The sequence below is a fragment of the Fusarium graminearum genome, chromosome 1 (assembly GCF_000240135.3).
Source record: "Fusarium graminearum PH-1 chromosome 1, whole genome shotgun sequence".
In the NCBI taxonomy this organism is placed as follows: domain Eukaryota; kingdom Fungi; phylum Ascomycota; class Sordariomycetes; order Hypocreales; family Nectriaceae; genus Fusarium; species Fusarium graminearum.
In genome coordinates this window covers 9135852-9149115 of record NC_026474.1, presented here as the reverse complement: position 1 = coordinate 9149115, position 13264 = coordinate 9135852, and the positions used below count along the sequence as shown (strand labels likewise).

Genomic DNA, 13264 nt, shown 5'->3' with positions numbered 1-13264 from the left:
ATGCAGACAGTTCTACTCCTTGTTGGTTCAGCTATCTTGTACGCCGTGTATAAGTATGTCTCTGGACTGCGGTGCAATATTGAAGCGGCAAAGAAGAGTGGCTTGCCTTATATCGTTGCCCGTATGCCTCCCACCCCTTATTTTGATTCAATGTCCAAAAGCTTACATGCATTCCACCAGCCTGGTCACCAATCTCCGTCCCATGGGTGTTGGGCTACAAGGGATTGGTCCCGATAATCAAATTGCTTCCTAAGCCACTATGGGAAGAATGGCTAGAGTATGCACATTCACTTTATAATTGAGTCGCACTAACGTAATCGGCCACAGAGTTTTGACGCCTGGATTCTCATATAATACACGTCATGATGCCTTTGCGCGCCATGGAGACGTATTTATCATAGTCTCTCCGAATATGCTGTACATGATGACCTGCAATGCTGAGGCTATTCGTCAAATTACGTCTCGGAGAGAGCACTTCCCCAAATATGTGGAATCATACGAGATCTTACGAGTGTTTGGTAACAACGTTCTGACTTCAGAAGGCGCCATCTGGCGAAACCATAGGAAGGTGACCTCAGCATCATTCAACGAAAGAAACGCTGCTCTTGTCTTCCAGGAAGCTATCCACCAGGCACAGGGGCTGGTAAATATGTGGATGGGACCAGGTGGTGAAGACAGTGGAACGATCAATACACTCGACGAGGACACTATGAGGCTAGCTCTCCACATTATTGCTTATGTCGGATTTGGTCTCAAGTTACTGTGGCCCGGAGAGTCTCTACCAGCGAAGGCCAATCTGAAAATGGCGAAGTATGGTTCGCCAGAGGCCACTGCAGGTCACAAGATGAGTTTTGTGGCCACAATTGCGACTGCTTTGGAGTGCATTCTGCTCATTCTGCTCGTTCCACGATGGATATTGGGTAAGCTTGACCCGGAGAGGGATTGCTGAAGCGCTATGCTAATAACTCAACAGCAATGATGCCTTTCAAGAAGACACGCCTTGCAGCAGATTCCCATGATGAGTTCAGCAAGTATATGCACGAGTTGATGGACGAGAAGATCGAAGAAGCCCGAAAAGGCGAGCATGTCGACGGTATGGACCTAATGGGCCAGCTAGTAAGATCTAGTTACGCGACTGGTATAGGCGAAGGCATGCAATCCAAGAAAGGCGCACTGTCACGAGACGAAATCCAAGGGAATGCCTTTATCATGCTCGTCGCCGGACACGAGACCACCGCTGGAGCGCTGCACTTCATCCTGCTAGAACTGGCAAATAATCCAGCATCTCAGAGAAGATTGCAAAATGATATTGACGAGATCTTTGGAGGAAAAGAACCAAGCTCGTGGGATTATGATGCCCTGATCTATCCGATGATGGCTAGCATGCTAGGCGCCTGCATGAACGAGACTCTTAGGATGACGCCTGCAGTCGTTGAAATACCAAAGAAAGTGCCTCCGAAACAAGAGCAGGTCATCACTATCGACGGAAATAGCCACCTGATCCCCGGAAGTACAATCATCTCCTTGGTAGCCGTATCGATTCATCGAAACCCACGATACTGGCCTGGGAGGCCAAGTCATATATATGCTGGCGAGGACGACATCAATGACTGGGTACCTGAAAGATGGTATCGATCCTATGAGGCTGCAGCAAAGCCGACAGAGTCAGATATTGCTGCACCCGAGAACGAGGATTTTGGTGGATACAAGGGCCCTGATACAAGCTCGCAGCTCTTTCGGCCAGAAAGGGGCGCATATATCCCCTTCAGTGACGGGCCCAGATCATGTCTCGGCCGCCGGATTGCTCAAGTGGAAATCATCGCCGCGCTCGCGGTGCTCTTCCGGGACTATAGCTTGGAGCTGGGGGTGGATGAGTGGGCAAATGATGAGGAGATCGAGAGGATGAACAAAGAAGGAAGACGCAAAGTCTATGCCAAAGCCCAATCTGCAAGCCGGGCCAAGATATTGGGTGCGACCTCGCTGTTGACGCTCAAGATGAATGGTGATTACGTACCGGTAAGAATGGTCAAGAGGGGACAGGAAAGGTTTGTGAGTTGGGTATAGATATCATTATGTACCTTAGTACCTAGAATAGTAAACAGGATGGGTGGAGATATCTTTTGTCATTAATGTACCTAGATCCATGTGTGCAATGTCGTTGGATCCTACAGGTAGTCTGTTGTTTATGGTACACAATCACATGCCTTGATTCTCTGGTATTTCCAACCGCCGTATGAAGCAAATTCTACAAGCAGTATAGAGTAAGTGGTCGTGAATGCAGTGCTTCTGTAACTGAAGCATAACCTTCAACTGTTCACTCCGGTTAGGTACAATGTGGTATCAACGGAGACGAACGTGTAGCAAAGAAGTGTCGCGTCGCGCGAGTAACGCGTTTGCCTGCTCACGATTACTTTAGTAATAGCAAATTTGCAGCTAGGAAAAAGAGTCAAGTGGTGTAAGTTGAGATACTTTAGCAGTACACTACCTACTAACCTAGTAGTATGTTACCAGGTGGGATGAGGTCATATCATTGCTTCGTTTTAGTAGTGAATTAGCACCAGTCACTTCTATCAATTGAGCAAGATAGAGCATGCTGATTGGTGCAAGGTCACGGTCATCCCCCCAAAGTGATCTGCGGGGACTATCGAAGGAACCGACCGCAGGCACGGGAGATAAAAACATATGTAAACAAGGGAAGAGACCCACTATTAAACGCGGGCCCTTCCTTCTTCAGCACCATCGCCCTTCCAACCCGGAACCCCCCCCAAACACACCAAGCGAGTTTGTACCTCCGTTCTTCTCATCATCATCATCAGCTTCATTTTGCGTATCTCCTGTCGCCCAACCAACTGCGACCCGTATATATACATCACGCTACAATTTGAAGTGCTCTTTCAATTCCAACTACTTACACACTCGAAGCGAACCTTCAACATGTCTACTCATAGATACAACTCGTGGTTAAAGACCAAGAAGAAGGGCGAACTAGAGACCCTCGCAGAGTCTGTTGGACTGTCAGGGTGAGTCAACTCCACCGTCCATCCAGAAATCTCCGACATGCTCGCGCGCGCAATACTCGCCAACACCAGCAACCGATCGCATTGTCTGTCTCTTTGTTCCTATTGTTTGCGACTGGTAGTGTTCAAGCGCAGCGCGACGCGCCCACTTTACCACCATCACGACCCCTCCATGCGCCTAGTAGCCATAATCAGTCGCGCTGACATGAACCAATACAGCTTCGACGGTTTCAAGAAAGACGACCTCGGTGTAGCTCTTGACCACTATCTTACCGAAAACTCGTCGCGCTTCATCGCCAACCCAGACCTCACTGGCTACTTTAACAGTCGTTCCAAGGCTCAAGGATCCCCTGTCAAGAAGGAAGTTGTCCGCGAGGACAGCTTCAAGGTAGTTCGACGAAGGCCCTCGAAGCCTGTGGAAGAGGAATCACCTGAGTGAGTAGCTCATCATCTTGGCCTTCCTGGCGCCTCTTGTACTCGTGTTAGTCTAGGCGGTGCCGAAGGAATTCTACCTCGCGCGGGTTGCCATTAGAATCGCTGAGCTAACAAACCCATCGTTCGAGCGACAGGAGTGACATTGCTTCTTCTCCCATAGCTGCCTCTACTGCGCTTGTCGAGACTCCTGGTCGTACCCTGGCGCAAGTCGCGTCGAGCATTACGCTACCTGCGCTACCTGCAACCCCCGCCGATGTAGCTCTGGCTGTTGATCGCTCAACCAGCATCGTGCGCCAGCGCGTCTCGTTAATGTACGAGGAAAGTGGTATCACCGAGGTTAGCCATGCAACGCGCGATACGCTCAGCACTGTTACAAGCATTCTCTTTTGCGTCGCAGGCTGGGAGTTGTGGAATGTCCGTCGCGAGATTCTGAGCAATGTTTACGCCTTCACAATTCCCGCCATCAGCACTCTTGGCACACCAGATTACCCTGTCTATGTTCCTGACATGTTCTTGCTTCTTACCTCCAATTTCTGGTCACCTGCCCTGACTTGGATCCTTACCAGCCTTGTCATTCCCTCGTTTGTTGGCTACTTCTTCAACCTCAGCGCCACAAGTCCTCCTCCTCCTTCGCGAGTTCGCCCTCGTCCAAGCTATGCCGACTACGTTGTGGACCCCCTAACTTTCAGCATTGTCAAGGCACTCGTTTCATTTGTTGTCTACGGCCAGGGCGTCAACTTTGGCGGTCTTCTGAACGACCTTTCAATAATGCGCCTTGAAAATGCTGTTTATGGTGGCTACAAGGGCATCTTGACCGGAACTGCTATCACCGGCCTAGTGAGCATCTACGACGCCGTTCTGAGGAAATAAGATGTTCACAGGGTTCAGCAAAGCACGCGCTAAACAAGCCAATGAACCTGGCTCATCTCCCTAGACGTTCAGAGATAACATCGCGACGATGGGGGCGAAACCCAGAAGCGCCATGTTATCCTTGGCTGGCTCAAACCAAGCCGCCCGGCCTTTGGGCCAAACTTGCGTTTTCATATTCTTTGGGGTGACGGCGTTGTAGGTTTTAAGTGTTAACGGCGTCGGGGGCGTTTGATACCTGGCGAATGGATTTTCTTTTTCTTGTGCTTCGTCTGCTGCGTCCGGGTTACTTGCATCACTTGGGCGACTGGGACGCTTCGCGCAACAGAAAAAGGAAGAGATAAGACTGGAGATAGTTGGTCACGGCGCGACAGGATTTCATGCTACTTATTGGTTTTACACATCGTTGATCCTGGGATTTGGCTTTTAAAGCTGTATATATTGCCTGGAGCCCCCTCGGTTGGCTCCCTGGGACCGAATACTGAATTCAACTTGCACCTGAGATCGCGTCCCAAGAAATTGATTGACACGGTAGTTGATAAAAAGCGGTCTCCATCTAGGCCATGAACTTCGAGCACCTTGTAGTGGTGACCTTGTTTACACTTCTCTTTAGTGGTACATCCCTTTACTAAGTGTTGCTCTTACAATCAAACTCAATACCATTCATTATTTCAACAACAGGACAAGATGTTATATACCTAGGTAACTACTAATGTTTGTGTGCTGTGCCTCGCCCCTTATAGTTGCTTTGCAAAGATCGAAAGGAATGGCCATTTCCTTGTCATTGTTGACAGCAACCTTATGCACCATAACCTTGACAGGTAGACAACGTCTATCGCACGTTTCGCCCAAAAAGTTCTTTCATCTTAAACAAGAACAAGGCTAATTTAAACAGCATCATGCATCACAAACAGCACTGATAGGTACACGACTCAGAATCGGCTTCGAAATTGGTTTCAAACCTTGATGAAATCTCACTCCAAACTGCCACCTCTAATACTAGATTGAATCTATACAAGTTGCACCATGTTCACATGTGTCTTCCCAAAATCCCCCCCAGTCCAAAACGCCCTGTAGCATGGGCGGAGACCCTTTCCGCGCCTAGTCCTGGATGTCTCGTACCCAGAAACGACATGCCACACTGATTGATAAAATGAGAACAGAGAATAAACAGACGAGTTAAAACACAGGTTTTTAGTGTTGAATGATGCAGACAACCTCATAACATTCCCAGTCGGGAATAAAAAGAATTGATTAGGACGGTGTTCTGGAACTCCTTGACTGCAGAGAATACCCAGACGATGGAAGAGAAAATAGAAGGTAAGGTTCAAATAATAAAGTGTCTAGGTAGGTCTAGGACAAGTTCGCTGGTTCCGTAAACGGAATGCAAGCCGGGCGAAGGAAGTAACTGATAAAATAGATGCATAGAATTCGCGTCATCACCCTTCTCATCGTGGTGTTGGGAATCGGATGTCTTGCCATTCAGTAATAGTCGTGGGTATATTTGTACAAATGCTCCTGCAAATGCATATGTGCGTGGTGATGTCTGTCGTGTGCGCTGGTCGAGGATGGACAAATAGCGTCGCCTTGCTCATGACGGCGACAAGTGAAGGACTCTTATTCTGCGCCCCTCAGCTTAAGGCTTCTCTGAAGGATGCTCAAACTTGATGGGGTGCACCAGCATACCACGCAGACATAAGCGGCCGCTGCTGCTGTCCTTCATCTCTTCCGTCTTGCCACCTCGCTCATGTCCTTCGTTGGCACGGCCACCATGCTTGCCACGACCGTCGAGTTGGGCATAGCCTAACCACCTGCGCCACAAGAGACCGGCAAACTCGCTGTTAAAATACCAGCTGGTGCCCTTGTGGTTATGTTCGTTGAGCTGGTCAAAGGGACTGCCGGGGCCAGATGTTGAGTGGTCACGACCAGCGTTGAAGGCAGCATCGATTTCGCTAAAGGGATACCAGGCCCGGTCCAGGAAGATAGGATGCGGGGCATACACTCCCTTCATACCATGGTGGAACGCAACAGTAGGCGGGAACATCTCCGAGAACATGGTGTGGTGGTATCGCCAGACTTCCTCGTGCATCGACATTAAAAGACGGCGACTAAGACGAGAAGCGGTGATGATGGCGCATCGTCGAGGAGGAGGAGCCTTGTATCCGGTAGCGTCATCTGAGAAAACCCAGCCGGATTGCTCAGTATCGAACAGAGGGTTGAGAGTGATGATATCAGCGTCCTCACCAACACCACACTTGGAACGATCAGGAGCATCAGAACTACATGAAGCAGGCATCATGGATTGACCCCATTCATCGTGTCGTAATTGTTCCTTGCCTTCGAAGGACAGAGGACCAAAAATGGGAGCGCGACCAGAGGCCAGCGTGTCATGTTGAACAGTCTGAGAAAAGTTCTCCCAGGTTCCGTGGTAAGGGGGGATGTAGTAACGAGCGCTGCGCTCCCAGAGGAGGGTTCGCGGCTGCTCCTTAGCCCACTTGCCAAGGCGGTCAAAGAACTCGTAGTAACTGCCGAGGTATCTCATATCCATCTCCCAGTTCCAGTAGTGCTCATATTCGGGATGCTGCATGGCGAAAACCTGGAGTGGGAAATGGGCGCTTCGGTAGATACCGTGAATATCGGCGCCACTGGGGTTTTCGATCGTCTCTCCGAATCGACCGGGGTACATGAGTCTCATTTGGGGCTCGCTCCAAAGCGAAACCAGACCTCGAAACTCGGCGGGAACGTTGTCGTTGATGATGCGCTGTACAGTCCACTTGTCTGACCAGATGGGCTCGTCGATGTTTCGTACCTGCATCAGGAAATGAACTTGATATTCACCGCCCGATCGCAGCGAAAGCTCGCTGATAAGGGCACGGAAATTGAGGACAGCAAGTTCAGTCCACTTGAAGCCAGTGTATGTACGGACAACGACGGCGATGCGTCCTTTCTTGTTACTGGTTTCCGAGAGCTCGCCGGTATCAGCGTTGACCTGCTTAAAACGATGCTTGTTGGCCTTGTAACAATCTTCCTGGGCATCAGCCCAGTTCACGTCGATGTAGTTGATTTTGCCAGTTTCTGCCCAAACTGCCTCGTTTCCAGATGCCTCAGTGTCAAGACCGGTATCCAGACCACCTTGGGCTCTGCTATAGCCCAGGCCGTAAGGTCCGTATCGGCTGAAGCGATCGAAGCAAACATCATCTCGAATGCCGAGCAGCTTGTAGGAGCCAATCGCGGGATCAGGCATATGCTGGGGAACACCGTTGAAAGCATACAGATCCGGGGCGGGGACTGTCTTCTTGGCGTCGAGGTAGCAAGTCTTGACATCGCTATCATGATCATAAGGAATATACTTTTGAGGCTTGGGCACGTGGTCGTTCATGGCAGGAGAAGGCAGCGGGGCCTTGTCAGTAATGTTGGGATATTCCGTAATTAAGTTGGCCTTGCTAACGATGGTTCGGAGACCATGAAAGTAACCGTCGAGACTAGAGGTGGAGTTAGCAACAGATAACACGATAACGATACTTGTGAACGTACTGAGGGAATCTCAACCAAGGCATTTTTTCAAGCTGCGCAGCAACTTCCTTCTTTTCGTCAGCGGTGACATACTCGTTCTCCGGTACGGTTTCGAGCTTTCCGTCACCATCCATGTCACCGGTGAGCATGACAACAGTCTCGCCCTGGGTGTTCACGACAGTAGCTGTGGCTATGGGTTGTTGAGTCTTGGTACCGCTCATCTTTCCAACACTGTAGCCGGAGCTCCTTGACTTGACAAAAATCAGAGTAATGAGGAAGGCCACACCCAGAAGCCAGGTGAAGACTCGCCGGGCATGACATGGACCCAAGAGAGACCGGATCCGAAGTCTTGGCTTCTTGGTCTTTTCAGAGATGATGGAGTAGGGGAGAAGAGGATCAATTTTCCTGCCCGAGGGGCCTCGCGAATTATTGTTGTTGTTGCGGGCGGCCATGGTGACTGAATGGCGCCGCTGCATACTAGGCTTAAGAGTCTGGCACGCTTAGGCCGATGATTTGTCGAGTCGCAGGGGTTTGTGCGGCAGATGCTTGCAATGTATAGATATAGGCGAGACAGGTGGTTGCGAAAATTATCGTAGATACGGAGCGAAAGTCGTAGTGGAGCCGGCCGACATCGAAGGATTCGTTGAACAAGTTACAGGTACAGGCGGATCTGGCCGGAAAATCAATTGAAAGTAGCGACTGGCAGTCGTCGAGATATCCTGTAAGGAAGGTCGACGAAAGATGTTGTCCAAGTAGGAGCGTAAGTTAGGCGGACGAACAGTGCTACCTCGTCACGAGACGGAGGTAACTAGATGAAAAGGAGATGAGGCGGCTGAACAGCACAATCGCACGGCGCAACACGCAAGGGCTTGAAGCAACACGGAATCCCGGTGCTTGACAACTTTGCGATAAGAAGCGAAGCAGAGGGCGTCGTCGAGGAGAGCGATGAACAGACCGAGCGAAGAGCGGAAGGCGTTGACGAGGGGGGAAGAGAAAGGAGGGGGGAAAATAAGAGAAAAGAAGTTGAACCAAGAAGAGATAGGAGGGAGAAAAAAAAGCGAAGACAGACCAAACCATACCAGGAGAGGAGAGGCCAGCGCAGGGGATTGGGATTATGGACACGGGAGGGACAAGGGGTTGCTACCAACTAAGGTATCCTGGGCTAGGACCTTGCAGAGGGCGATAGGGGGACAAGGGAGGAAAGAACAGTGCAGCAGAGGACAAATGTACTTAGGGGGAGGGGCCCGCTACGGAGTCCGCTAACGGAACCAGGAGGGAACGGAAAGTACAATTATGGGACCTACAGCAAGTAGGGGCTGGTAGGTACCTGCCTGTAACTGGGCAATTCAGAGTATCAAGCTGTGATAGGTGACTTCAAGTTGAGGTGAGATTTATCCAATGGATAGACTAGAATCTGGGCTGAAGATGTACTGTGTGATTCCAAAGCTCATTAATCGATGCCGCAACAGTAGTTAGCGTTTCCCTTCTCCTAACCATTCCCTTCTTCTCTAGATAATTTAGGCCTGCATTTGGTGGCGGCTTATCACCTGGGCAGCCAGTAACCTAAGCTGTAGCTCGGAGAGTCCGGGAGGCATAACATCTATGTAAAAAGCACCATACCCGTACAGCACGGCGCAGAGTGCGCTACAGTGTCCGATATCTTTAGAAAACATGAATGGCAGTGCTTGGTATCACATAGGGATCCAAACAAGCCAGCTTGTGGCAGTGTTCTGCTCTTACAGGCCGCTCAGATGTGTATTTGCGGGTATCGAGTGCTAATTGTATCTGTAGAGCCTGTCTGTAATGGATCTAATCCAAGGAGCTGGTCCGTAGGTAGGTAAGTGATATTGATGTTTGGTACAGTAAAATCCGAAGTGAGCAATGTGTCCTTCATCTACAGTCCGAGACCAAGCTCATGCAGGGAAGGGAAGCTTGTGCGTGCAAAGCCAAGTCTTTCGCTAACAAGGGATCTTGGGTCAAGGTCAGGCATTTGCACAACATCTAAGAATTCAGACTGGAACAGGGACCCATTCAAGCTTTGGGAAATGGGTCCCCCGGTCTTCCCTATATGGTAAGAAAAGGTTTCTGAACACAACCCTCGCCTTCTCTTTTGCACCAGAAATTGCCGAGAGAACCCAACGACTGGGTCTTGCTTCCTCAACATTTGCTGAGACAGCGTTGCCCGGGGGCAGGAAAGGTGGAGGGAGGTCAACTTCCAATTAGAAACGCCATTCGAATCTCATATCCAACCAACGTTCGAACCTCTGAAGCCATCGGGGGTTTTATCAGTTTCAATTGGTCGGAAATTCGAACCTGGCTGAACCCCCGCTGATCTGACATCTCAGTCAATCAACAGTACCTATAGGTAGGTCCTAGAAATGCATGTAGGTAGCTGTCAACAATCAACAATCAACAATCAACAAGAAAGGTTCTGGCGGTGCCATCACAATCATGGTGTCGCTCATTGCAACGTTTTCTACTACTCTACCATCCAGGGAATGAATGCTTCACAAACCGTTGTATGTACACTGAGAAGTCTGTACTGTGCGGTAGATTTGACAAGGACAATGGCGCTGACAATCTTTACCAGCTATAATAAGCCTTGACGCAAGCATTGCCTCCCCTGTCGTTGCGCCATAACCCAGCAAGCAGTTTTGTCGCTCGCACCCCAATCAAAACGGCCAGAGAGCGCACCAGGGCCTTCGAGGGCGATGGGTCATTGGGCCTGTGCCGTGGGTCTTCGAGCGAGGGTCAGTCCGCCCCTATTGTTAGAGAAGGGAGAGGCTTCGCTAGCCGTGGCTCAAGTTTGGCACGCTTCATGATGGAGCTCAAGGCTTCAAACATCACCATGCCTGCAGTTGGTTGTGGTTGCGCGTCCTACAACTCCTGATCGACATTTGAGTATCAAATTCATGGGTTCATTCGCATATCAATCGTCACGGCACGTAGCAATACAATGCAACACTGCGGCTCTTCTCTGCAACATCACATGGTGCTGAGTATGAGATTCGTAAGTGTCTGGTGGTTACCGCCGTTTAATTATGACACTGCTACAATCACTTCGTTGATACCATGCTATCAGATTGTTAACCTCTGAACAGACGAGCGACCAAAAGCACATGGCTTGGAACTTAATCGACACTGGGCATGCGTGATTGGCAAATAAACCTTCAAAGTGGCCCACCTCTTTTATGCTTGTTCTCACTCATCTCGTCACGACGTTTCCGAAAAAAGACGAACTGCGAATCTGGAGTCAAATCGGAGATGACAAAATTGCCAGCAAAATGTATAGGGGACAAATAAGCGGCTGAAGTGATCCTTCAAACTGGCATATCATCTCGAAACCATCTCCAGAGTCGAGTCCGTTTATCTAGGCCAAGCGAAGCAAAGCAAAGCAAACCCCGGCCTGAATCCGGCCACGCCCCCCCTTCTGTTGGAGGATAAGGGTGAGAGAGGGTCTTCCCGCCACGCGTCCTCTTGACCCTACCGCCTACTCCAATTATCTCACAGATGGTTTATGATTGTGGGCATTGATGACGGAGAATTGGTTGGAGATATATACTAATCCTTTATCCTGTAACCGTAGCTGTATGTAGAAGCCCTGCATCCTGATGCGATGTGATGCGAGGCAGGAGACTCAATTATCAACCAAATGCCAGAATTGATTGACCTTGTCAACTTTTAAGAATACAAAGTGACATTGACCCCCCCCCCCCCCCCACTATCGGCTTTGCCTAGGCTAGATTTCGCTATGAATCAAGCAATTGGCCGTGGTGCTATCCGTAGCTGGGTATCTTGATCTAAGTTTAGTACATACAACGTAGCAGCAGGTACCCAAGACTCATCCGTTATGTGCTTATGGGCCAAGCTTTCAACCTGGCACCAGGGAAAAGAAGAGAGAAAGGCTTCAACCTCAACGCCACATGTAGCACGATGCGTGAACACAAAGACAAGTGAAATGATGTTGACAAACAATGCCATGTAGATAGCACTTCGCCTCAGGCGGCTTCTCACCAAACACGGGCCCATTTTTAACGGCGAGATTACCAAGGGCTGCTCACCTACTGACACGAACTTGGACGTTCTAGTGCAAGCAAGCCAAGGAAGAAAGCGAGCCAATTCTGCAGCCAGCCCTGTCAGCTCGGGTTTTTCTCTCTTTTGCGTCTGGCTGAAATGGCTGATTTATGAACCAGGCTGTGATGTATGTACAGATAGAGTAGGGAGCACATATCTGTCAGTGGTTGTAACATCTTGTCACTAACTGGCTTTTCTGTTGTCGTATGATGATGGAATCGCTAGGAACGGCTGTGGCTTTGACACCTAGGCCTGATCAACGGGCTATACGTATACAGCTGTTGGAGATATAGTGTATATGCTCCACGACAGGACCCTTTTATTGATGATGGAAATCTCCCCGTTTCTTGTGTTTCAACTGTGCAACGCGTCGTTGAACTGGCAGTGGAGGCTTGCTTAAACCTAGAATAGGACATGCCTGATCAATACGACAAACAGAATGATGATGCGTTTAATCGTATTCGTAGACTCGTCGAGCTGAGTCTATTCGGGGGTAATATACTACAGTACTACTGTACATCTAATCATATCCACCATGGTTTATTTATAAGATAGATAGTATTCGCAGACTCGATCTGCTCGGTATTTGTGGCAATAGCTCAGGACTGATTCTTATGTATTCTCAATCTTTTGGATCTGAGTCTGACAATTTGTAGAGTAAGCCCTCATCCCAATTGATACTAGTTGAGTGCATTATTCTGAAAAAGCAATCTCCAAAGATGCTCGAGGTCATTTCAACAGAAGCGGGTCTAGCAGTGATTCAGTCCAATCCAATGCTGACAAAATGAAATGCATGCCTGCCCCCCTGCCGAGTGCCAACCCAGTTGCCCAGCCCTGCATTTACATCTGCAAGTGCATGCCTCTAATCTACATAAACAATTTCATCTTAATTTCGGAGCCTTTCTCATCTCAATTAATTGCTCAGAATGAGTTTGATTGTTTGATCCCCGGCCCGGAATCCATTGGAAGCTCTGGACATACAGTGCAGTGCTACCGTGACTGCCTGGGTAACACGTCTCGACGAGTATCTTTAAATCGGAGACTCGGCCTATTGCTCTTTATCGCATCGTCTCGTATTCTATCGGCTAACAACTAACAAGCGGACGTTGGAGCTAACGTGTAACCTTGCTAAGCCTAATCCTAAGCCTAGTCACAAGTAAGTACGACTGAAATTGCGCTGCGTTATCTCTTGACTGCACATTGCACCATTCCCCTTCTGAGGACGCCACAAAAATGGTAATCCCTCAATCCTTTATGACATTTTGGCAGTGGAAGATGGATACAGTACTCTGTATCCGTACAGTGAGTGAGTGGCACAAGACCAGTTTCATCTAAACCTGGGGTAACCGATTCTATTT

General features: G+C 49.3%; 3 protein-coding genes across 3 annotated transcripts; 2 read left to right on the top strand and 1 right to left on the bottom strand.

Moving 5' to 3' along the window:
• Positions 1-2631, top strand: FGSG_09916 (uncharacterized protein; the record flags this gene model as incomplete). Its single annotated transcript, XM_011320520.1, has 8 exons — positions 1-121; positions 181-277; positions 328-920; positions 974-2045; position 2261; positions 2328-2455; positions 2498-2499; positions 2588-2631. The coding sequence occupies 8 exons, from the start codon at positions 1-3 to the stop codon at positions 2629-2631; spliced, it is 2058 nt and encodes a 685-aa protein (XP_011318822.1).
• A 303-nt stretch (positions 2632-2934) lies between these two features.
• Positions 2935-4322, top strand: FGSG_09915 (uncharacterized protein; the record flags this gene model as incomplete). The annotated part of the gene is made up of 3 exons (XM_011320519.1): positions 2935-3020; positions 3237-3452; positions 3581-4322. The coding sequence occupies 3 exons, from the start codon at positions 2935-2937 to the stop codon at positions 4320-4322; spliced, it is 1044 nt and encodes a 347-aa protein (XP_011318821.1).
• A 644-nt stretch (positions 4323-4966) lies between these two features.
• Positions 4967-8783, bottom strand: FGSG_09914 (uncharacterized protein). The gene is made up of 2 exons (XM_011320518.1): positions 7854-8783; positions 4967-7801 (listed from the first exon to the last, which is right to left on the bottom strand). Exons 1-2 carry the CDS (start codon positions 8051-8053, stop codon positions 5956-5958), a joined length of 2046 nt encoding a protein of 681 aa, XP_011318820.1. The 5' UTR covers positions 8054-8783; the 3' UTR covers positions 4967-5955.
• Positions 8784-13264: the final 4481 nt, after the last annotated feature.